We start from the raw sequence: 23,826 nt of genomic DNA on the forward strand, positions 1-23,826 counted from the left end.
AAAAAAGGCATCTAAGCCCTGTAGCAGATACTTACTGAGATGTGATTTAAAATGTTAAAAAATTAGAGATGCCTAAAAATGCGATAAGTAAATTATGATACTTCTACCCCATGGATTTTTTTAAATCATTAATACTTTCAGACATTTGTTTATAAAAGAGAAATGTGTAAAGCATAAAAAGAACACACACTTGGACATATACAATGTGGTCTTAATTATGGTTTTTAAAAAAAATTTAGAAAAAATCTGGAAGGAAATATGAAGAATATATGATGGTTATCTCTGGGATGAGATTATTGGTGATATTTGATATTGTATCCTTTTTTGCATTTCCTTCCTAATTGAAGGTGAATTCTTGCTTGAAAAACTAGAAAGTAATTAAACATATACAGTAAGAATTTCCTAAGCTTTTCTAGTTTTGAAAATGAGGGAGACATGAAAATAGGGTAAAGGCTAAAGTTTTGTTCTGAGCAGCGGAGAAACCCAACAAGCCGGAAGAGAATGAACACTGACCTCGGAGAGATTGTGTCTTGCAGGTGCCATGGACATAGCTTTGGGGTCTGCTGCCGCTGGGGTGTTTACCAATTCATCTTGGCTTTGGAACAAACTATTTGAGGTAGGAATAATATATAGAGACCTAAATTGCAGATGATTAAATTCTAGCCTTTGAGTGATGTATTTCTTCAACCCCTGTGTTAAAATGATTTTTATGTTGTTGATTTGCCTTTGAATTGAAACTGCAATAAACTTGATTCAGTGTTCCAAAATTATGGGTATGATACCACCTTCCTCCTCTCCTCTAGTAGCTTCAGAATGATGTGACAATGACTCACAAATACCATGGCAGTACTGTCGAGTCTTTGAGACAGAAAATGTAATGAGGACAGCTTTGTAAGGGAAGGAATGACCTTTCATGAATGTGTGTTGTGAGCTAAGCGGGTGAGCCTGTAAATGGCGCTTGCCCTGGTCCATTAGTAGAGCCTGATACAGGTGACTTCCTACTGCTGTGCTCTGTGCCTCCTCCGTGCCCTTTCACAGCCAGCCTCTTCCAAAGCAGTCTCTCCCCACGCCAGCCCCATACTTTCCCTCACTGTCATCATCTGTCCCCTGCCGATCCCACTCTCTTAGCCTCTGATAACCTTCTGGTTTCCTTCTTTGTGCTGACTTCTGTTGCAGCCTCCTTTGCCAGCTTTTTCCTTTGTCCTCCCCTTTGGTGGGTGTTCGGACCTGGGCCTTGTGCTCTCCTTGCCATTTGCAGTCCTCGCCAGGAAGCTCAGCCAGCGCCTCTCTGCTGGTTACCTCAGGCTCTCCCGAGCCCCAGGCCCTGTGTCTCTACTTGGCTGCATAGTGAGGCTCCATCTGGCACCTCATTCTTTCAACAAGTAATTAATGGGAAGTTACTGTATGCCAGTGAGGAACAAATACAAGATGTCCCCGAATACATTCTTGATGTTGCTTCAAGGTCCTACATTTTTTCACCCTGAACTGCTTGCCCTTCATTTTTGTCATCTTGCCATTTGTGAGGTGCTACCCTCCCAGCCCCTGTGATGCTCAGCTCAGTTGGCTCCTTCCAGGCTGGGCTACAGACCTCTCCCCTAGCCTCCCATGTGTCTTTATCACAGCACCCATGACATGGTGGGGTTTGGTGGTTTTTTGGTTTTGGGTTTGTTTTTTTTTTTTACTTTAAGCTTCTTTTTAAAAAAAAATCAAAGTGATAGGTACATAAACAGTCAACAGTTTCTTTTCCTGGAGGCAGCCACCTTCAACCCTTGGCCGGTTCATCTGATATTTACTCTTTCTCAAAATAACAGCTTAAGTCGCTGTTTCCTGACTTTTCACTTTTAGGTCTTATTTTTGACTACAACGTAGGAAAACACTGGGCGCTTTGATGGCTCAGATATTAAATTTCTTTATATCTCTAAAGATTTAAAGATATGGTGCTCAGTAGACGTTCAGTAAATGGTGAATGAATCGATGCGTAAATGAGGACATGAATGAATGAGGTCACCTTGTCTTATAATCAGGTCTTCAGTGGTCCAGTTCCAGGCACGCGTTTCCCCAGCACACACCAAGGTGACAGGCATCACGAAGACTATTTCGCAGCCTCAACATGCTACAGGATACCAGCTTAATAATTTAAACAGACCTAGAATATTAGTTTGATAATTTTAGCAAATACCCTACAAATTTATGGGGTTTACAACATACTTGGTTTCTTAAGTAAATGTTTTAATAATAAATAAAGTAGTTCTGGAAGCTGCTGTATAGCTTAATGTTTTAGAAGAATAGGTCAGGACAGTTCTTTTCTTCCTGCATTGAACACTTGACATTCAGTGCCGTGAATTCACTCGGATCCTCCTTCATCCAGTCTTCCAACTAGCACACTGTTTCCTCTTCAGGCCAGCGTCGAAACAGGGGACCGTGTCTGGAGGATGCCTCTCTTTGAACATTATACAAGACAGGTTGTAGACTGCCAGCTTGCTGATGTTAATAACATCGGAAAATACAGGTATGTAAAATGAGCTATAAAAGTACATTTTGCAGTCATCCTTGGTTGCCAAAATGACCATTTTCAACTTTATTCCTTCACAAACGGTTTAACTATCCCATTTTCTTTTGATATTGTCTTCATAAACACTAATTTCTGCCTTTAATCTTTAAGGTGTTTCCCAATTGGTTCTCAAAACTTTGCATGTTTTCAAATCTGCAAAGTTTTCAAATTCATTTTAGACGAATGGTAAGGGAAGGAGAGGGATAATACGGGATTTCAGTACCTTGGGTAAAGGAATCTGGAATTGATCCTTCACTGGTTAAAGCTATGTCTGAAGATAAATATCTGGAAGTGATTTCTGGGTTAATTTCCATTAGGTCTCATGAGCTTGACATTTGCTTTCTGGTCATAGAACCTACTTAGCAAGAATGGAAGACCTTAATAAGGTGTTTAGTGCACATTTATAGGGTAAAAGAATGCAAGAATGAATGTTGTCTTCCTCTTCAGGTCTGGAGGGGCATGCACAGCTGCAGCATTCCTGCAAGAATTTGTGACTCATCCGAAGTGGGCGCACTTAGACATAGCAGGTGTGATGACCAACAAGGATGAGGTCCCATACCTGCGGAAGGGCATGACCGGGAGGCCCACCAGGACTCTGATAGAGTTCTTGCTTCGCTTCAGTCAAGACAATGCTTAGTTCACACACTCTAGAATATTCCTTCATTCTTAAATGGGCACTTGAGCTTCAGAATGTTTTAGAATAGATGAAAATCTTTTAAAGGAAAGAGGATGGCATTTAAAAATATAGAACAAAATGAAATTTGTATCTCTTTTTTTTTTCATTTTTATGCAGAGATTTAAAAAGATAAAGCGAATATCTTGCTTGGCAAAGATTTTTAAGATGTTCTACATATGACGATGCATTTTTAAACTAATAAATTTTTAGAATCGATGTTTGTAATTAAGGAGAAAAATTACATTTCAGATTGCTGATTCTAGGAACACAAACTAAAAATTACCGTGCAGTTGTCAGAAACAATAAATTCAGCTTTTTGTGCTCTCTGGTGTGGCTCTGACGTGGCTCTGACGTTTACTTATATGTTACTGTAAACCCAGTGGCGAATATAACACAGCTCGTCTCATTTGGCCTTGTTATGTGAACTAAGTTGAGGCATGGTGATGTAGGGGTTTTTCTGTGTTAATGATCACTTTGGGACACTCACTGATGAGCTTATCAGTCTGTGAAGTAGGTACCATTATCTTCGTGTAACAGATGAGGAAAGTGAGGGACGAGAGGGTTACTAACATGGCAATGATGTCACCACGCTAGTAAGTGTGACAGCAGAGATTGTAAACCCAGGCAGTCTGCCTCCAGAGCGTTCTTAGTTGTTACACTGTAATGCTTTCAGTTCAGTGACTTGGACGTAGTGGAATTTATTTGAAATGCTGAAATAAGAAACAAGACCATAAAAGGGACTGTTAGTAGGTAAAGGACTGGCTTACCACCTGGGACTAAATCCAATCAACAAAATTCCATTTGTGCAGATTTCGAAGACAGCTTTCCTCTGTTTTCTTTTTTATGGGGTGAATCAAATTATCAATAGGATTTATGCCTTTTTCTTAAGACTTTGAAACACTTAAAAGGAAAAGCTCCATGGAATTATTTTTAATATTTTTAAAGTGTATTTTAATATTTTTATATTTTTAATATAAGATGATACTGTTATGTGTCTAAACTGGTTTATAGAGAGGAAATGGAAATCGCCATCTATATTGGTTCTATTCGACTTAAAGAAAAGCAAGCAGGAATAGTGAGTAAACAGGTTCCTCCAGGTATCCATGTCCAGAGACTACTTTGTCAGGAACGAATGGAAGGTGGAACTACAAGCTTGTGAAGGGAAGATAAACACACTTAGATGCCTACTGGGTGATTCAGAAGACCGAGTAGAGAGATGATGGAAGGTCTTCTATCAAATGCCTTTTATAAATAATAAACAATGGGATGCCTGTTTCCTGGAGTATGAGATACAAGGCTTGGTAGAGTCCTGAGCTTATGTGCTTCTCTCATCTGGTTGATGCCCATGCATCTGGCTGCCAGGTGTTTCAAGACACTTCGCTGATCCTGAGAACCATGCTCTGAGGCAGGTGGTATTATCTGTGAGGACCAGGCATGGCTGTGAAGAGCAGCAAATCCAAAACAGCAGTGGTTTAGAACACAATAGTGTTAAAAAGTAGCTGAAGCAAGGAATTCAAAACTCAAGCAGCCCCACAGCCATCAGAAACTCAGGCTTGGAAATGGGCGTCACCACCACAGCCTCAAGGCTCCCTCAATCCCAGGAAGCTTTGGGGCTGAAGGCCACATTAAGATGAGGAAAGTGAGCAAGGCAAAAGGTGCCCTTAACACATTTAAAAGCCTTCCCTAAAGTCCCATGTAACACGCTTATATCGTCAACCAGAGTAAGCCATGGTTACCGCCAGGATTTGGGGAGATGTAGATGAAGATCAGCTAGGTGATTTTATCACCCTGATAGAAGACGAGTGTAGACAGGAGATGAGCAACTAACAGTCTCTGTGACACCACTGTAGAGAGGAGGAACCCAAGTCTCAAAGAGAAATTGCTAATGTTTGTGAACTACAAAGTAGAGGAAAAGGTCAGAACCCTGAGGAATGGGTCTGCAAAGCCCACCATCTGCAGCTCAACACATGGCCTTGAGCTCAAGAAACCATCACTGAATATAGTGCAGTATATAAGTCCCTGCTATAAAGGGATGATGCATATTATAAGTGCAGTGAGGGCAAGTACCATCTCTCTCCTTTATTTGTGTATCTCTCTATAGGACCCAAAGCACTGTTAAATGTCGACAGTGGTTGCATGTATGGATGAAAAAGGAGAGGGATACAAATGAACTTGATGAAATCTTGGCAGTTAAAGGGAAGTTTTAAGATTACAGCAGAGCAAATCAAAAAATACCCTCAAACCCTGCATGGTCATAGGAAGCAGGAAGTGTTACTATTTTGGAGTAAAGGAGTCACTGATTCAGCAGACTATTCCATGCCTACCCTGTACCAGACATTGTAGAAGGTGCTTGGAATAGCAAAGCAGACAAAATGTAGTCCCTGCCCTTAGAGAATTCATAGTCTAGGGTTGAAGAGGAGTTGAACTATACCCTACCACTTGGTATGTCAGTTAGTATTGGCCCACTTCTCCGGGGCCCTTTCTCAGCTGCTAGCCATACTCTTACTGTAGCTCTGCCGCTCTTAGCTTTGGGCCCCTCACTTTCATCATGATCCTAGGGTAACGTTGGCTTAAACCCTGTCTGCAGATAAGTCAATCAAATCCCACTACACATTCCATTCCCAGACAGTTGGCTTTTTTGCTAAGCAAATCATGGAGCTTGACCATATCTCACACCACCACCTGCCATCTACCTCAATTGCCCTAGTACAAATCACCATCCTCTCTTTACGGATTACTAGATTAATAATCCTAGATTACTGCTTTTCTGGCCCTGCCTCCGCTTGCTCGCTTCCGTTTTCTGTACCAATGGAGAGAGACTTTTTAAACAAATTACATCATGCCACTTGTCTTTTCTGTGTTACAGTCTGTGTGAGGCACTGAATTCAACTCCCTACGTGTGTTAGCTCTTTCCCAGTAACATTTCCAAGGCAGTATTCTCCCATTTTATATATCCTTGTTTTCGGCAAAATCCAAATGCTTCATCTGTGCTCTATTCTGGGGTGAATCTAAGAGTTACCACTGCCCATGCTCTCAGGCAACACACTCACGGTTAGGTAAGCATGATCCACAGTCCATGAGATACAGGCGCACCCCTAGCTATAGTTTTAATTATGTCGACATAAGGGTTTCGAATGGATTTTTTAAATTTTCAGTTTTAATAGGTAAATATTGGCTGACATAACCCACAAAAACAAAAAGATTTAGGGTCCTCAATAAGTTTCAGGGATGTAAAGTGAAGGGGTCCTGAGACCCAAAAAAGTTTGAGAACTGCTGAAGTAGACTAGTTCCCTCCTGGCATTCTATTTTTGTTCATTCGATCAACAATATTTTTATTTTATGCCAGATGCAATTCTTGCTACTGGGAGTACAGGAGAAGAAGGCAGGCCCTGATCTCATGGAGCTTGCATCCCGGCTGGTGTGTGCATATGTGTAAGGCGACTTACTCAATGAAGAAATCAAACAAGATAATTGCAGATAATGTTTAAGTGTTGTGAAGAAAATTAAACAGGGTAAAGTGGCTGAGAGTGTAGGTCTAATTTCGATCGAGGCTAGGAAGATGACCTTTGATCTAAGACTGGAAAATGAGAGTCCCTTTTTCTCCAACCACTTCTGCCCTGCCTCACTCAAAAAGCCAACCCCGTTGGCTTTTCCGTGGTTCCTTAAACAAGTGCCAGGCACCCCCCTGTCTAGAAAGCTTTCCTAGTTAAAATCTCACTCGTCTCTCCAGTGCAGATCTTCCTGGAGAGGCCTCCTCCAACCTCCTATCTCAAATCCGTCACTAGCTATCCCGACCGGGTTTCATTTTTCATCTTAGCACTTATCTCTGCATGATTTTTCTATATGTACTTACATGTACTCATGTATTTGATATGCCTCTGTCCCATGAAAACAATACTAAACTACAAGGGCAGAGACACGGGGTGATTGCTATAATCCATGGATCATCAAATAGTACCTGGGACATGGAGGACTCAGTAAATGTGCTGGGTTATCACATATATAACTGTAAAATTATAATGAAAAAAAATACTTCTGAAAAGATGAATAAGCAAATGTGAAAACCAAGCTATTAAAATATTAGCATAGTGACTTTCTCTTTGATGTAACCATAAATATCTAACAGGAACAGTGCCAAGCACATACATTGGGAGCCTCAACAATGTTAAGTCTTTTTTGTGGACGTCAGAAGCATGGTGGAGTGAGAGATGCCCCCAGATCTCTCCTCTTAAAACAACAATAAGCTGAACATCTAAAACTCAACGAAAGAAACACCCAACCTGCACACAAGCATGTCTGAGCAAGGGATCTACGAATAAGATATTACAGGTCAGAACGCGGGAGTCCAGTGGTAGCCGAGAGAAACAATGAAGCTGCCTCTTGCAGCCCGAGCTCCCTGCAGGAGAAGGAGGCGAGAAAGTGTGGCAGGTTCCCTGAACAGCCCTGCCTGAGAGAGCTATTAGCTCCACACAGCAGCAGTGCCCGGGGATCAGGGGAGAAAGCAGAGAATTGGGGATGGTAGAGAAGCAACAGCTGATTATTACCAGTCTCAGTTGCATAACAAGAGGCTGAGCTGCAGCCCCCATCCCCTAACCCAGAGGGCCCCTCCCCCATATCCTCCAAGACACAACACCACAGAGCCCCAGGGGAATCTGAGCAAACGCAACCAAACTGGTGCTAACACTGACAGGGACTGGGACTGAGGGTGATGAGCGTGAATGAATATTTATAAGAAAAAAAAGGTATTGTTAAGACTTTATATAAAACAAGGGTCAAAGAAGATTAGACACTACCTACTGGAAACCAAAAGAAAAACACCTTCTTATCAATAGGCTAAAAAAAAAAAGAGCTTTATTTCATAAATCCTCTTTCTGGAAAAAAAAATACACTTCCATTAATGCCCAGGCAGAGAAATAGTCCATTAAACACCATGAACAACCAAGTTGACAAGGCAGCTCAAAAGAAAGGGAAAAATCTCTAGAAAATAAGCTTAAAGACATAAAAATATGTGACTTAAAGGACAGAGAATTCTGGATGGTACTTCTGAAAAAATTCGATGAGATCCAAAATAATTCATATCAACAATTCCAGGAATTGAAAAACAACTAGATGAGCAGAACGAGTTTTTTTAGCAAGGAGACTGAAACCTTTAAAAACAACCAAATAGAACTGGAAAATCTAAATAGACTGATCAGCAGTATGGAAATTGAAACAATCATCAAAAATCTACCAAAAAGTAAAAATCCAGGACCAGATGGCTTCACCAGTGAATTCTACCAAACATTCAAAGAAGATTTAATACCTACTTTGCTCAAACTCTTCCAAAAAATTGAAGAGGAGGCAATATTTCCCAATTCATTTTTATGAGGCCAGTATTACTCTGATACCAAAACCTGGTAAAGATAACACAAAAAAGAAAACTACAGACCAATATCTCTCATGAACACAGATGCAAAAATCCTAAATAAGATACTAGCGAACCAAATACAGCAACATATTAAAAAGATTACACACCATGATCAAATGGGCTTCGTCCCAGGGGCGCACAGGGATGGTTCAACATATGCAAACTGATTAATGTGATACACCACAAAAACCAAATTAAAATATAAGAATCGTATGATCATATCAATAGATGCAGAAAAAGCCTTTGACAAGATACAGCATCCATTTATAATCAAAACACTTAACAAAATTGGTATAGAAGGAAAGTACCTTCACATAATAAAGGCCATCTATGACAAACCATCAGCCAACATTATACTTAACGGTGAAAAACTAAAAACATTTCCTCTAAGATCAGGAACGAGACAAGGCTGTCCAGTATTGCCACTGTTATTTGACATAACATTGGAGGTCCTAGCAAGGGAAATCAGGCAAGAGAAAGATACAAAAGCCATCTAAATAGGAAATGAAGAAGTCAAACTGTCACTATTTGCAGATGACATGATTCTTTATATAGAGAATCCTAAAGACCACAAGAACACTACTAGAAACAATAAGCAGATACAGTAAAGTTTCCAAATACAAAATCAATGTTCAATAATCTATAGCGTTCCTATACTCTAATAATGAAGTGTCAGAAAAAGAAGTGGAAAAAATAATTCCTTTTGCACTTGCAACAAAAAGAATGAAATACCTAGGAATAAATCCAACGAAACATGTGAAGGACCTATAAAATGAAAACTATAAGACCCTATTAAAAGAAATCGAAGAAGACACAAAGAGATGGAAAGATATTCTGTGTTCTTGGATTGGAAGAATCAACATAGTTAAAATGACCGTATTACCTAAAGCATTATACAGATTTAATGCAATCTCCAACAAAATCCCATCGGCATTTTTCAAAGAAATAGAACAATAAATCATCAAATTTGTATGGAAGCACTAAAGACCTCAAATCACCACAGCCATCCTGAGAAAAAAGAACAAGTCTGGAGGCATCACTCTGCAAGATCCCAAATTATACTATAAAGCAACAATAATCAAAACAGCATGGCATTGGCAGAAAAACAAACACACAGACCAGTGGAATAGAATTGAGAATCCAAAAGTAAACCCAGGTTTATATGGGCAAATAATTTTTGACAAAAGAGCCAAAAACGTACAGTGGAGAAAAGAAAGCCTCTTCAATAAATGGTGCTAGAAAAGCTGGAAAGCCACCTGCAAAAGAATGAAACTAGACTGCTGTCTATCACCACACACCAAAATTAACTCAAAATAGGTTAAGGACCTGAATATAAGACCTGAAACAATAAATTGCACAGAAGAAAACATAGAAACTAAACTCATGGACCTTGGACTTAAAGAGGAGTTTATGAATTTGACCTCAAAGGCAAGGGAAGTAAAAGCAAAAATAAATGAATGGGACTACATCAAACTAAAAAGCTTCTGCTCAGCAAAAGAAATCATCAACAAGGTAAAGAGACAACCATCCAAATGGGAAAGTATATTTGCAAGCAACGCCTCTGATAAGGCACTTGCAAAGAACTCACACAACTCACTAACAAAAAAACCCCCAAATAATCCAATTAAAAAATGGGCAGACGATCTGAACAGACACTTCTCCCAAGAAAACATACAAATGGCCAACAACTATATGAAAGGATGCTCAACATCGCTAGCTATTAGGGAAATGCAAATCAAAACCACAGTGAGATACCATCTCACACCTGTTAGAATAGCTAAAACCAATAGGACAAGAAATAAGAAGTGTTGGAGAGGATGTGGAGAAAAAGGAACCCTCATACACTGCTGGTGGGACTGCAAATTGGTACGGCCACTATGGAAAATAGTATGGAGGTTCCTCAAAAAGTTAAGAATGATCCACCACATGATCCAGTAATCTCTCTACTGGGTATTTACCCCAAAGACTTGAAAACCCATATCCGAAAAGATATCTGCACACTGATGTTCATAGCAGCATTATTCACAGTGGCCAGGACATGGACGCAACCGAAGTGTCCTGTGCTAGATGTTTGGCTAAAGAAGCTGTGGTATGTATATACAATGGACTATTACTCAGCCATAAGAAGAGATGAAATATTGCCATTTGCGACAACATGGATGGACCTTGACAGTCATGCTAAACGAAATAAGCCAGACAGTGAAAGTTGAAAATCGCATAATATCACTTATATGTGGGATATAAACCTAAAAGCAAAAAATGAATGGGACAAACAGAGACTCATGGACATATGGACAATGGACTAGTGGTTACCAGAGAGTAGCGGGGGAAAGGGAAAGGGAGGTAGATGGGGATAAAAGGGGTCAAATATATGGTAACAGAAAGAAATCTAACTCTGGGTGGTGAACGCACAATGACATATATATATATTTTTTTATATTTATATGTCTTACTGTGGAATTGTACACAAGAAACTGGTTTTTGTTAACCAATGTCACCATAATAAAAAATAAATTTAAAAAATTTAAGAAGTCATTTTTGTTACCTCTCCCCAGAAAGAATTTAGGCGGAACTTTGCCTGTTCCTCCCGGTTATCGGATTAGTAATTGGTACACAGTAAACTCTCAATAAATGTTTGTGGAATGAATGGGTGCCTCCCTCCTTTTATCAGCGAATAAACTGAGTCCGGAGAAAGACTGTGGGCCAAAGTCACTCCCAGCGTTAAGGGTAAGGGCGGCAGAGCCCTATCCTGACTCGGGGGAAGGGCTCGCTCCGCGTAGTGATTGATTCGCCTCTCCACAGAACTGTGTCAAATCCAGTCAAAGACGTCAACTCCCAATAAAAATAAACGGAAACGCCAGGCGGCCTGAGGGCCGGGAAGGAAGAAGAAACGAAACCATCCCACACACATTCAGCTTCCCTGGCGCCCGACAGACCTATCCAGGTGCCCCGGGCTGTCACCTGACCAGCGCAGTCACGTGACCCCCCCCCGGGCGCCTGCTGCTGCGCAGGCGCAGTGGCTCCGCCCCTTTTCAGAAATGGCGGCTCCGCTGGGAGGTATGTTCTCTGGGCAGCCGCCTGGACCCCCACTACCCCCGCCGGGACTCCCGGGCCAGGCTTCGCTTCTTCAGGCCGCTCCGGGCGCTCCGAGATCTTCTCCGAGTACCTTGGTGGATGAGTTGGAGTCGTCTTTCGAGGTAAAAGGAGAAGTGGATTTCTGTTATAGCCGCTTTTCTTTCCTGAGATGTAAACCGCGCACGCGCAGGTTATCTCCTTCAGCGATCCCCGCACCCGACTTACAAACGGGGAAACTGGCTCAGAGAACATAGGACACTTGATTTCGTCTCCACAATAAGTGTTGGCCACTAGTCTACTTAGGTCTGCTGGCAGAGACGCGCAAACGTGACGTTTCTGGAGGCGCGTGGGCTTGAAGTTTCCCCCACCTTAAGACCTTTAGGTTCCCATCCAGCTGATCTCCGCCCACCCGGTGTGTGTTCCCATCTCTGAGCCTCCTTTCCCGCGTGTTTAGTACGGGCCCGGCCTCTCTGGAGCTCACTGTTACACTGCTAGTCCTGTAGCTTTTCCGTTGGGCTTCCCCCTTAAGCGGTCCGAAAGCGATGGGACTCTTGGTGCTGCAACAGATTTATTTAAAAGTTGTGCGAAACTTGTTACTAGGGGCCGAGGAAGGAGGAAAGCTGGACGTTCCAGGGGGAGCGAAGCATAGATGACCCAAAATCTGAGTTCAGCCGAAGGTGTGCACTCTGTAGCCAGGAAGATGGGGAGCGGTGGTAGACAAAGGAGAGGTAAAAATAATTGCTTTGGTTGCTTCCGGTAGTCTCTAAAGGGGAAGATGAGCCATTGTTATATAGAAATAAAATAACTTCTAATTGGAGTGACCTTTTCAGTATTTTAAATACTGAAAATCCTGTTCATGTGAGTTTTATGCTATAGCTATGTGATACTACAGTAGCATAGAGATTTAGTTTGTAAATGACCAAAATTGGGGCTGCATGGGCATAATGCTTTTACTGATGGAGTGTACCGTCAGAAGTTTGGAGATAACTAATTTAAAGGTGCCAAGCCATAAAGAAAGGCCGTGGGTAAGCTTTAGAACAGCATCTAGCATTGAGGTGAAGTGGCTCTGGCTCACGAGTGCTTGCTGGAGGACAGTTGGCCCTGTAGAAGCTTTGGCCAAAGTTGACCACCAGCGAGCGCCCTAATGCTTAAACCTTTAGTGGCTGTCTGTGCCTCTTGGGATAAGACCAGGAGCTTTACTATGGTCTCCCCAGCTCTGCATGTTCAGGTCTCAGCTCTGAACCCATCTCTTCTTATTTTGGTCTCTCAAGACTTTTTCTGCATATGCCATTTGTTTTCCCTTTGGGCTTCCAGGTCCCATCCCAGCTCACACAACACTTCTTCAGTGACCTGTCCGTGATACTCTTACTAGCATTCACCACGAGCCAGGCTCTACGAAGTCAAAGACCATCTCTTGCCCCCTCTGTAGTACTAGTACAGTGGTAGCAGATAATAAATACGTGATGAATACTTGTCAAGCATTGAAGGAGCCTGGTGTGTGTCAGGCCCTGTCCTGGGTGCTGAGAACACAGAAAAAAACAGTCCCTGCCTTCAAGGAGCTCATGACATTGCTGTGGAAGAAACAGATAAATGGTAGGCCACTGCAGTGCCGTGGGACCCATGCTCTGAGAGAAGAAACCCAGAATTCCATAAGAGCATCCGTGGCCGTGGCTTGTCAAAGACTTTGCAGAGAAAGTAAAACCCAAAGGGGCATTTGGACTTAGCTACGAGAGGCGCTGCTTGGGCCCTCCCATGCTGGGTGATCACTCACCTAGTCTCCTGTCAAGACTCAGCTCAGAGACCACATTTTCATTTTGTGTTTCCTTCCGTGAGGTCTGCGTGGACCTCTTTTCCCACAACCTCCAGTGGCGCATGACACCTGCTTGCCCACTTTTCATTTCTCTTTCAGTGCCGCCTCCCCCGTGAGGTCTTTGGCTTGCTCGTTCTAGTTCGCTTAGTAAATACTCTTTGATGGAATGAGTTTGTTGAGGTCATGCACTCTTGTTGTGGGAGGAAACCTTGGAGATCCTCCCTTCCTTTTACAGATGAAGAAACTGAGGCTCAGAGAGGGGAAGTAACTTGCCCAGAGCCAAACCCTGAGTTCGTGGAAATGAAGATTAGCATTTGGGCCTCCTGACTTTACAGGCAAAGGCTTCTGTCTTAGGAGTATTTCTAAAAAGCAGATTCTTTTTATAGACTTCCACACGTTTTCTTCTCTATACAACTGTCCAACTCTTGATAAAGGCCTGTGTGTGTGTGTGTGTGTGTGTGTGTGTGTGTGTGTGTGTGTGTGTGTTTCAGGAGGAAGAGGGAACTAAAATTCCTGAGATCAGGTTTTCTCCCACTGTCTGGTGGCCCTGCTGCCTGGCTCTGCAGGAGCAGCCCCAGCTTCGCTGGCCAGTTTGTGACTAGTTGGTCTCCTGGATGGAACATTTTCCAGTAGCCACAAGATTCATAAAGCAGGACACCCTACTCATATCCCAAATCCAACGGGAGTCACCTTTCAAAGTATTGCACAGAATGGGCAGTCTGCTTTTCTGATTGGTTGAGCTGTTGCAGGGCTTTCTCAGCGAGAGTCCTGTGATTTTTCTCTATAAGTCAAATGGGGCAACCGCAGGCAGGAGAAGGGCCCTCACATCTAGTTGATGGCCTAAATTCAGGCCCAGATCTGCTTGCCTTACACCAAGTATAGTTCGCTTACTGCTGGCTGGGCTCTGCCTTCCTGAGATTTGAGGCTTCTGTTCTGACCCCTGCTCCCCCAAGCCTCTCCTGTTCTCTTTCTGGCCCCGCCACCCTGTTAGGCCTTCTTTGTCCATTTCCTCAGAGTAGCCAGTGTGAAGAACTCCTTGGCTGAATCACTTATGCTTCTGGATCATTGTTGTTTTATAGAGAGAACTCCCTCTTTGGGACTTGTTTATCCATGTGACACCAACTTTGTTTTTCTTTTGGGCCACCCAGTCAGTCATTAGCATGTGTTTATTGAGCACCCACTTTCTGCCAAGCAATAGTCCCACACTAGGCATATAGCGAACAAGACAAGCAAAATTCCCACCTGCTCAGAGGGGACGGCTAATAATGGACTAGAAGAATGGGATGATGTCAATTAACTGTGTGAAAAACAATAAAAAAACAAAAAATGAAACAAAGCAAAAAGCTGGGCTTGAGGATAGAGGAGTGCTATTTCAAAAGAGCAGCCAGATGTGGTCTCTCTGAGGAGGTGATGATTGACCTGAGTCCTGAATGGGTGATGCAAGTCACGTGAGCACCTGAGGGAGGGACTATGGGTAGGACTGGAGTAGGGTGGAATGAGAGGGGGAAAGGGAGTGGGTGGTAGGAGAGAGGCGGATGGGGGTGCTGGCAAACACCACATGCCTCATTTATGGGCTCTTTCTCCATGGAGCTAATGGAGTCAGTTTACCAGGTTTCTTCATTAGCATGATGTCTTGTTATCTGGTGTGCAAACCCAGATGCTAGCAACTCATTGACTGACTTCAAGAAAAGTTATTTCTTAACTCTGAAGTAAGATTTTTGACGTGACATGTTTTCCTTTTGTGGTATGTTTTAATCACACAGGCTTGCTTTGCTTCTCTGGTGAGTCAGGACTATGTCAATGGCACGGATCAGGAAGAAATTCGAACTGGTAAGAATCCCTTTTGTAGACAGTGTTAGCAAGATTCCACATTGCTGTCTTTACACTTTGTGTGTTTCAGTCCTTCTTGTACCCTAAGAGAAGTTTTCCAGGGAATAAGATTTATGCAGATTATCTCTATATATTGCTCGTTCTCTGTTCAGTTTATTAATTGACATTTTAAGTCATGATGAACCACTTATGTGAGCTTTACATATTGGTAGTAGGACAAAGAAGACCAATAGTGTGTACTGCTTTTAAAATAAGTGTTGCGTTGGACCTGGTTATTACTTGGATGGGAGACCATCTAGGAAGACCAGGTGCTGTAGGCGTAAAAAATTTAATAAAATAAGAGATTGTAAGCTGACAAGGTCCTTGCAATCTGTGAGGTCAATCAAGGGTTGCCTCGCCTAAAAAAAAATAAAATATAAAGTAAAATAAGTTTTGATAATATATTGAATAGGTGTAACAGAAGTCTCATGTACTTTCCACTCCTTGCCCAAGTTCTGTCCCCAGAGGTGACCAGTGCTTCTGATTTCTATGTACTATATTTTAAAAGTTACATTTTAACTGGAAATGATACTAATTGCTGGAACTCTGGATTGTCATTTTTAGAAGAACTCATTGTCTTTCTTCAGAAGAACTTTTATTTTATAGTAAAGTCTCTTATTCACATGATAAAAATACAAATCATTTGCTGTTTTTAATGTTGGTTAACACATGGGTTTAGGGGTTAGTATTATTGCTGTGGCCAAGATTAAAATCCTAGATTGCATCTTTGAGAAGGTGCTGTTTTTGATATTCTGACTGTTCCTTTATGAGGGAGATATTTTGTCTAGTGTTTTTCTTGATTTAATATTTTGGTCTTTTTTTTTTTTTTTAAGGTGTCGATCAGTGTATCCAGAAATTTCTGGATATTGCAAGACAGACAGAATGTTTTTTCCTACAGAAAAGATTGCAGTTATCTGTCCAGAAACCAGAGCAAGTTATCAAAGAGGTATGAACTCAGTTTTTTCAGCTTCTTAGGAAGAGCACATGTTATCAGGATTCCATCTGCTTTAAATGATTTTAAGTGAAAACTCTTTTCACACTAGTTCTAGTAGGGCTTTATAGATTGAATATGAATGTTGCTAGTTGTCATTGCTGGTGACAACCTGCACAGGTAGTAGAATAAAGGGGAGTTGGGGAAGCAGGGCTTCACACAGAGCTTTCCTGAAAATTTTTCCTGAAGAAAAGGAAGGTTTTGCTGCTTGAAAAGGTTTGAAAGCCTATTGTGTAGGTGATGAGCTCATTTGGACAGGAACTGTGATCTCTGTATTTCCGGTTGCCTTACTCAGGGCTGTACACACAGGATAGCCTCTGTGGAGTTTTGTTCAAGGACTTAAAATTTAAATGTCCTGTCCTAGGCTCCTTGAAACTCAGGATTTCGTCTATCTCAGTTGTTGAAACCCCGGGGCATTTGGAAGGATGTTGGGGTTTCCAGGATGCCTGGAAAGCTTCAGTGGCATTTAATGTGTTGGGCCCCCCTGCATTGTGGACAAGGGAAGAGTCGTCCTGCCCAAAAGGCCTGTGGTGCTCCTGGTGAAAAATGCTAAATTCATTCAATTGAGGTGATTGCTATGGGGGCAGTTTTTGAAGTAACTACTCCCACAAGCCGACCAGTTAAAAATTGTTCTTTTTATTCAAAGATAACTATCGAGAAGATGAATGGTAGGGTGATATTCTTACACTTCATCATGTCAGGTCATTCCTGATTTGAATACTTGAGTAACAACATAGATGTGTTCAAGGCCAGGTCTTTTTTTTTTTTTTAAATTAACGCCTACAGCACCTGCTCTTCCTAGGTAGTCTCCCATCCAAGTACTAACCAGGCCTGACCCTGCTTAGCTTCCAAGATCAGACGGGATCAGGCGTGTTCAGGGTGGCATGGCTTAGGTCTTAATAAAGAAATTATAACGATGGTTTTCAGAAAAAAAGACTCTTGAAAATGAGATTTTAACACTTCATAACCTGACATGATAGAACCGTGGTTGCGGGTTCTTTTAAACAGTTTTTATCTTGTGTTTCAGTTTCTTCGAGTTTTAAATTCTCAGCAGTAGACTTTTGGACATAGATACTGGGGACCTGGGCACCAGGATAGAAAAGAGATTGATTTCTTTTTGGCTGCCCTTTGAGACTTTGGAATATTCTAACTTGAATATTATTTATTAAAAGAAAATAATTTAAAAATAAGAAGTCCGTGTTCAGCAGACATCTGCCATTGGAAAGAGTTGCTTTGGGTTGTTCAGTAGCGGAGCCCAGCAGAGTGATGGGTTTAGTACGGTTTCATAGCTTTTCTTTGTTTTGAATTTACTTCTTAGTGCTCTTAACTAGTCAGGAACTGTAGTCACTGTTCACGTGTTCGCTCTGACTTCATCTTCGTTCCTAGGATGTCTCAGAGCTAAGGAATGAATTACAGCGGAAAGATGCTCTGGTCCAGAAGCACTTGACGAAGCTGCGTCATTGGCAGCAGGTGCTGGAGGACGTCAGTGCGCAGCACAAAAAGCCGGCCGACATCCCTCAGGGCTCCTTGGCCTACCTCGAGCAAGCGTCTGCTAACATCCCTGCGCCTATGAAGCAGACCTGAGCAAGGGCCGTCTGGACGCGAGCTGCTCTGTGAATCAACCTAAATACAGTTTTCGGGTGTTTTTTTTGCCAAACATCACTTTTCGGGGACGTGACATTTTAGAAGAACTCTGCCAGCGAATGAGATGATTTTAGTTTCATGCTCTCACCTAAAAATTTCCCTCTATTTTTGTAAGATGTTATTTCTTTAGTACTTTACAAAATGCGTGTAGCTTTGGTAAATCAAGTAAATTTTTGTTTGTAGCAAAATGTAGGCTGTTAGTGTGATGCTACTTACAGATCCCTTTTTATTTCTTTTTTCTGCTTGTTATTTTTTAATTTTTGTATAGTTTTGTATTTATAGTTTTAAATGAGTTTGTGTCATCTGAGGGAAGAACAGTTTGTATGATCCTATCAGTGAATTGGAAGGTGAGGGTTTTTGTAGGCCTTTGATGTGGTTGTATGTAAAAATGTGTAAACTTGCTGTTTTGAGACTTTGAACTACCTCAAGAGGAGGAATCTAATGCAATAATGTAATGCTCCCAGAGTTCTCAGAATGAGGATATTCTGTAAATAGGTCGGAAGAGGAATTTAATATCCTAGGTTAGGGTAGTACTATTACACTAGGATCTAAGCTGACGTTGACTTTATTTGGGATAACTTTATATTCTCTGTGATGTTTATTTACTTTTTTGGGTTGGGGGATGTAGTAGGAGCAGTGATTTGCCAAATTTTTTTTAACTTTCTGCACTAATGAATCAGTTTAAGTAAACAGACCCTGTTCTCAACAGCATGTTTTGGGCACAGGTGAAGTTCAAGGGTGTAAGCTCACTGTGATTATCTCTTCTTTTGAGTTTTGTTTGCTTTTATTTTTGTTTTGCTTTTTGGAGCAGAAGTCTTCCATTGGGGAAGGGCCTTACTGATGGATGGTGTTGGTTCCAAGGGACAGGGCCTCAGGCTGGGCGCGGACTGCAGCATTACCTTTGGCTCGTGCCCTCCACAGAGGGGACGCAGAGCCCTAGAGTGTGGGAGACATCTTACCCTTTTATTAGTCACACGGGCCACACAGATCTCTGATCTGCCGCAGAGAAATAGACTGGTGTTGTGTCCTGCTTTCCCTAGAGGAAGCTTTTCTTCCTCTGTTGTTCACAATCTCTTACTAGATCACATCCCTTTACCCAAAACAAATGCACCGCTGTCTTCACAGGCAGTATCTCTGTGGCTCAGTTTCCTGACTCACCTTGTTTTCTCTGGCCTCGATGGCCCCTCCCCACATGCATGGCATCCACTCACTGGCCTGGATGCCACCTGGTCCCTGAAGCCCCCGAATGCCCTCTCTGCCACACTCTCAGGACACAGGAATACTTCCTGTCTCCTACCAATCTTGCTTGGTTCTCTCTTGAGGGTTAGTAATTTATCTCTGTCTCTAAGCCCTTCATGAGAATTAGACATTATTTTCTTTTGAATGCACAGGAACCATCTATTATTTTTTATACATAACACTTATTACTCATTTTTTGTTTGTGCATGTAGGATATATAGCCTGAGGCCAGCAAGTCCCCTCAGTGAGAATGCATAGGTTAAACAAAGTTTTTAAAAATTGTTTTTCTCACATTATATGATTTCAAGGTGGTTAATGTAGTCATGTCATGCTAATTAGAAGCTCTACTTACCAGCTTTATATTTCCTGATTAAAAGCTAAACAACTTTTAGGCAAAGAGGTTCTTGGTGAAAAGTTCAGGAACTATTTCTAATTGGTGCTTAGTGAAAATATTTTGAATTAATATATGTATCAGTTATTGCTGTATCTTTATTAAATTCAAAAGTTTTCTGTCAAATAGTTTTCAGTCTTGTCTGTTTGTAAATATCTTTTTTCTTTTTAACGACATCTTGCTGGTCGACGATCATAGAAAACTCTCTAAGCTGCTGTCTCTTTCAATGACAAAATAACAAGCCATCGACCAGGCTTCTCCTTCTCCTCTCCCATTATGATAAACTGACCCACATCTTCAGGGTATCTTTATTTCTTCCCATTCCACCTGCTGAAGTGCCTCCCTGTGTAAGACCAGCCTTTCCCCAAGTGTCCTGGCCCCAGGCAGTTGCCTTCTCCAGGCCTGAAGCCCTTGAGCGATTTCCACCCTTGTGTCGCCACCTACTGGGCCGTTCCCTGCTGGTCACAAGAGTCCCTTGTCCCTCATCTCCTCCGCTCCCCTCCACGTTCCCTTAGATGCTTGAGTGGCTCTTTCCATCTCCTGCTCCTCCCTTCAACTCCAGGCTGCCATCTATCTGTCCCTCGCATGTGACCACAACTGTGCTTGTGACAGTTACCAGCCATTTTGCTGTGGCCAAATCAAGTGGACACTTTATTTTCTTTATTGAACTCATTCTCGTTAACACTTCTCCCCTTTTCTGCTTCCTCTTCTACCCAGCCTCTAATTGTTGACATTCCTGCGGGCTGGGGCCTGGGCCTGTGGAGGCCACGGAGGAGTGCTGCTCAGTCCTTTAGAGAGAGCGGATGCAGTTGCCAACGCTCTCGCCTCGGCGGACCTGCCGCAGAGTTCCAGCAAAGGCCATGTGCTTTCTGGGAGTGACCACGTGCAGTGCGGTCACCGGGGCCAGGTCACTTCTGCCCAGCACGGGACCTTAGTGGGCTCTTAGTATGCTCTGGAGCACCGTCAGCCCTGCCAGATCTCAGAGCTGTCCTTTCCCAAATCCTCCTTGGCCCCCTTCTCGGTTGTCAACCCTCCGTCCTCGTCCCACGGTCCCTCCCATCTCCGCTTCCTCTCCCCTTTATCTTATGCAGGTGTTTCCTCTAAGAAGGGGGAGGGGACCTGTCCCTAACATCCAGGCGCTGGCCTAGCACTGCATGGCCATCCTACTCTCATGTTGGACAGAAACTGTTTCAGAATACCAACCTTGGACAAAGTTGCTCTGAGACCATGATAAAGTAGGACCAAGAAAACCACTTCATAATTTTGTCTAAGCACAGGAAAAAAGAAAAAAACGAGGTCACTGTGCCATCCCCAAAATAACCAAACATCTTCCTGGCTAAAGTGAGTAACCACTACTTTTTTTTTTTTTTAACCATTTACGGCTTCATCCTTGCTCTAATCTGCCCTTCTAGAAAAGATTAAGACATCCAGTTAGAGGACCGTCCTCACTTTCTGACAGCATCCACCCTTGGGTGAATCCCTGCCTCCTTAGACTCTCCTTGAGATCACGCAACCAACGCCAGAATCTTAAAATTGGTGCTAACACCGCTGAGAAGTCCCCATGATGAGCATTCTCCCTCTGCAGCAGGTGAGAGACACTGTTTATTCAACTACTGGTGCGTTTCTGGTGGTCTCTGGCCCAAGGGCATCAAGATCCCTAATAAATGTCTTGCACTTCTAATTGTGTCTTGGGGTATGCTTCCAGAGAACCTGACCGATGTGGGTGTTAGGGACGTGGTCTGAAACGGCAGACAGTAGGATGCGGTTCGGGGACTGGCTCACTGTCCAACTGGCACCCATTCTGAGTGGTATGTGAGGCACAGACAGTCACTGGCACAAGGAGGGTGGCCCAGTTGCGGAAGATTCCAGTAGTGGTGTCCCAGGAAGTGTCCTCGTAGAAGGGAACATTGCTAGTGCAAGGACTCAGACACTGGGAAGATGAGGGGGGACGCCGCACACGAGAACAGTGAGTCAGCTGGTTATCACCATACTATCTGGACTCCCAGTGGTGGGATAATGACAAACTAACTTCTTACTAGATAGTCAGAGGCCTGGCCATCTTTGAGTATCTCCTGCAAGGGGCGAGCAAACCGCCGAGGAGCTAGTAGATCAACCCCAGTACTGCACCTGGGGATGACGGCGGGGATCACCCCCGGAAATCTGAAGGTCGTAGCTCCATTTAACTTGCATGACCTAGATGGAGCCCGGAGATTGAGTACAGACCAAGTAGCCTCAATCGCAACTGCTACGTTGGATGTGGCATCAATGCTAGAGCAGTTAGTAAGGGCTCAGGTCCACGGTATGCGGCCACTGATGGGGTGAATTCGTTCTTTTATGTCCCGGTTAAGGAACAATTCACAGCAATATTCCTTTCCAGTCTTGCCCTAGGGATGTGTTAACTCTTGTTCCCTCTGTCATAATATAACAACATAACATAATCAAGAGATTTCTCATCAAATTCTCTTGTTCCTTCTTCCCAACTCAGTTCTGAATTGTTCATTTCTCTTCCTCTCTGCTGTTCCCTCCAAGCTATCACCATCATCTCTAGGCCACTCTGCTCTTGAGAGATTGATAAATATGCAAACAAAAATGAGAATATTTTATCTATCAAATTGAGCTCGTCAGTATTATCCAGAGTCAGAGAGAAAATTTTGTTCACTGCTGGCGAAGGCGTAAATTGCTAGAAACTTTCTGGACAGTAATTAGGTCATATCAAACAAAAAACTTAAGTGTGTATCCACTGATGCTTTACTTCAATGCCCAAGAAATATGTCCTAAAGGAAAAATGATAGAAGCGTGCAAAGATTTAGTTAACAAACATGTAATTATTGAATGGACTCTAGACATTTAAGATCTTACACTCACCTGTAACAAGAAAGGAGTCAAAATATGTAGCGTCTCAACACAAGTCTATTTCTGCAGCAGGTATGACGCTGAGTTAAGGGCAGTAGTATGAAGTGCAGCCCACTTTGCTAGTCATCAGAAGTTGCACAGTGGTGGGTAAATGTTTCAACAAACAAGAGTAGTAACTCTCCATAGTCTTTAAAACAAAATACAAACATCATAATTCTACAATACTCACCTTAAAGCAGGAAACAAAAGAACTAAAAAATACTTAATGCTGCAAAATACTACGGCATGTTACATGTATGATAACAAGTATTTGCATTTAAAAATTATCGCAGTGGGCCATATATTTTGATCAGATAGTAAATTTACCTTTAAATTGTAAGTTTTGAGTTTCTAATTGCATTTCTCTCAAAATGTCAGAAGTATGTAAGCAGCTACTTTTAGTTTGAGGATAATCTGACCGAGGTCAAAGTGAACTTCCTACTACCAAGTTCAGTCTTCATCTAATCTCACCCTTCTTTGGAAAATCACAAGTCACGACCTTTTTTATTGCCCAGTTTAAAGTTTTATTCAAAGAGCAAAGGTTTGACAGTGCATAGAATAAACGACTGTTTATGGGCCACCTGTCGGGCCAGCACCAAAGGATTGAGAACATATTTTGCTCACTGAAAGGTGTATTGAGCCTTGTCAAATCACACTGCTCCTTCAGAGGGTCAGACAATTTAATGTGGCCTGACAGGTCAGCACTGTGACTGGCCACTCCCAATTCCCTTTAATCTACTGAGCATCCATGCAATGGAGGAAGTGACACACCATGAGGAAAATGGCCCAAACCCAAAGACCAGAGGTTCAGATGATCCTTGACTTGGAAGAATAGATAAATCTAGGAACCTTCACAAATGACCAAATTGGCACAACAGTCATTAAAACAGATGTATAACGGGGCAAGGCTTAGTTATTCACAGAAAAATCCTGGCAGTGTTTAATTCTAATTCATGATTGGGCTCATTGCTCATATTATTTTACTTAATCCTCATAAAGCCCCTTTTGAGGTAGGTGTTATCTCTTCTATTATCTACTTCATGTCCCGGATTAGAAAATCAAAATACTTAACCCAATATGTCAAGATCTGCTATTGTTCATTCCTAGTAGTTCTGATTTGCTTTTTTTTAAATTGGTTTTTCTGGTAATTTTGAAATTGTTTTATTTCTCTCCTTATTGAGGTTAGATGTGCATTTTGAATTGTATCAGTTACTTAGAAACACTTTTCCAGTGGAGGTGACATGCATCCTAAGGAAAAACAAAACCACTTTAAAAGTGGAC

The 23,826-nt window shown here is 42.2% G+C and overlaps 2 protein-coding genes, 2 long non-coding RNA genes and 1 pseudogene across 4 annotated transcripts in view; 3 read left to right on the forward strand and 2 right to left on the reverse strand.

Annotated features, from left to right (window-relative positions):
* Positions 1-2,256, forward strand: part of LOC111743676 — a 2,414-nt gene extending 158 nt beyond the window's left edge. Inside the window, exon 2 of the long non-coding RNA XR_002781827.1 lies at positions 2,004-2,256. This is a non-coding gene — a long non-coding RNA (uncharacterized LOC111743676). The remainder of the gene's footprint in view (positions 1-2,003) is intronic.
* The window catches only part of LAP3 (leucine aminopeptidase 3), a 23,820-nt gene extending 20,269 nt beyond the window's left edge, over positions 1-3,551 (forward strand). The window contains exons 12-13 of the mRNA XM_011364999.2: positions 2,400-2,509; positions 2,999-3,551. Coding sequence (XP_011363301.1) covers positions 2,400-2,509; positions 2,999-3,188 — 300 coding nt within the window. The 3' untranslated portion in view covers positions 3,189-3,551. The remainder of the gene's footprint in view (positions 1-2,399; positions 2,510-2,998) is intronic.
* LOC105295361 lies at positions 3,322-6,630 on the reverse strand. Its single transcript, XR_002781825.1, has 2 exons — positions 4,964-6,630; positions 3,322-3,937 (listed from the first exon to the last, which is right to left on the reverse strand). It is a non-coding gene; the product is annotated as an uncharacterized LOC105295361 (long non-coding RNA).
* Positions 6,631-11,641: 5,011 nt separating this feature from the next.
* MED28 (mediator complex subunit 28) lies at positions 11,642-19,779 on the forward strand. The gene is made up of 4 exons (XM_011365010.2): positions 11,642-11,831; positions 15,283-15,349; positions 16,222-16,334; positions 17,766-19,779. Exons 1-4 carry the CDS (start codon positions 11,673-11,675, stop codon positions 17,961-17,963), a joined length of 537 nt encoding a protein of 178 aa, XP_011363312.1. The 5' UTR covers positions 11,642-11,672; the 3' UTR covers positions 17,964-19,779.
* On the reverse strand, positions 17,157-17,274 carry LOC111744020 (annotated as a pseudogene).
* Positions 19,780-23,826: the final 4,047 nt, after the last annotated feature.

Source organism: Pteropus vampyrus, unplaced genomic scaffold (assembly GCF_000151845.1).
Source record: "Pteropus vampyrus isolate Shadow unplaced genomic scaffold, Pvam_2.0 Scaffold5, whole genome shotgun sequence".
In the NCBI taxonomy this organism is placed as follows: Eukaryota; Metazoa; Chordata; class Mammalia; order Chiroptera; family Pteropodidae; genus Pteropus; species Pteropus vampyrus.

Excerpts from the sequence above, each read along its gene's own strand:
- MED28 (XM_011365010.2), top strand. The coding sequence starts at position 11,673 with ATGGCGGCTCCGCTGGGAGGTATGTTCTCTGGGCAGCCGCCTGGACCC. Across the intron at positions 11,832-15,282 it reads AGTTGGAGTCGTCTTTCGAG|GCTTGCTTTGCTTCTCTGGT; the intron begins GTAAAAGGAGAA and ends TTAATCACACAG. Across the intron at positions 16,335-17,765 it reads CAGAGCAAGTTATCAAAGAG|GATGTCTCAGAGCTAAGGAA; the intron begins GTATGAACTCAG and ends CTTCGTTCCTAG.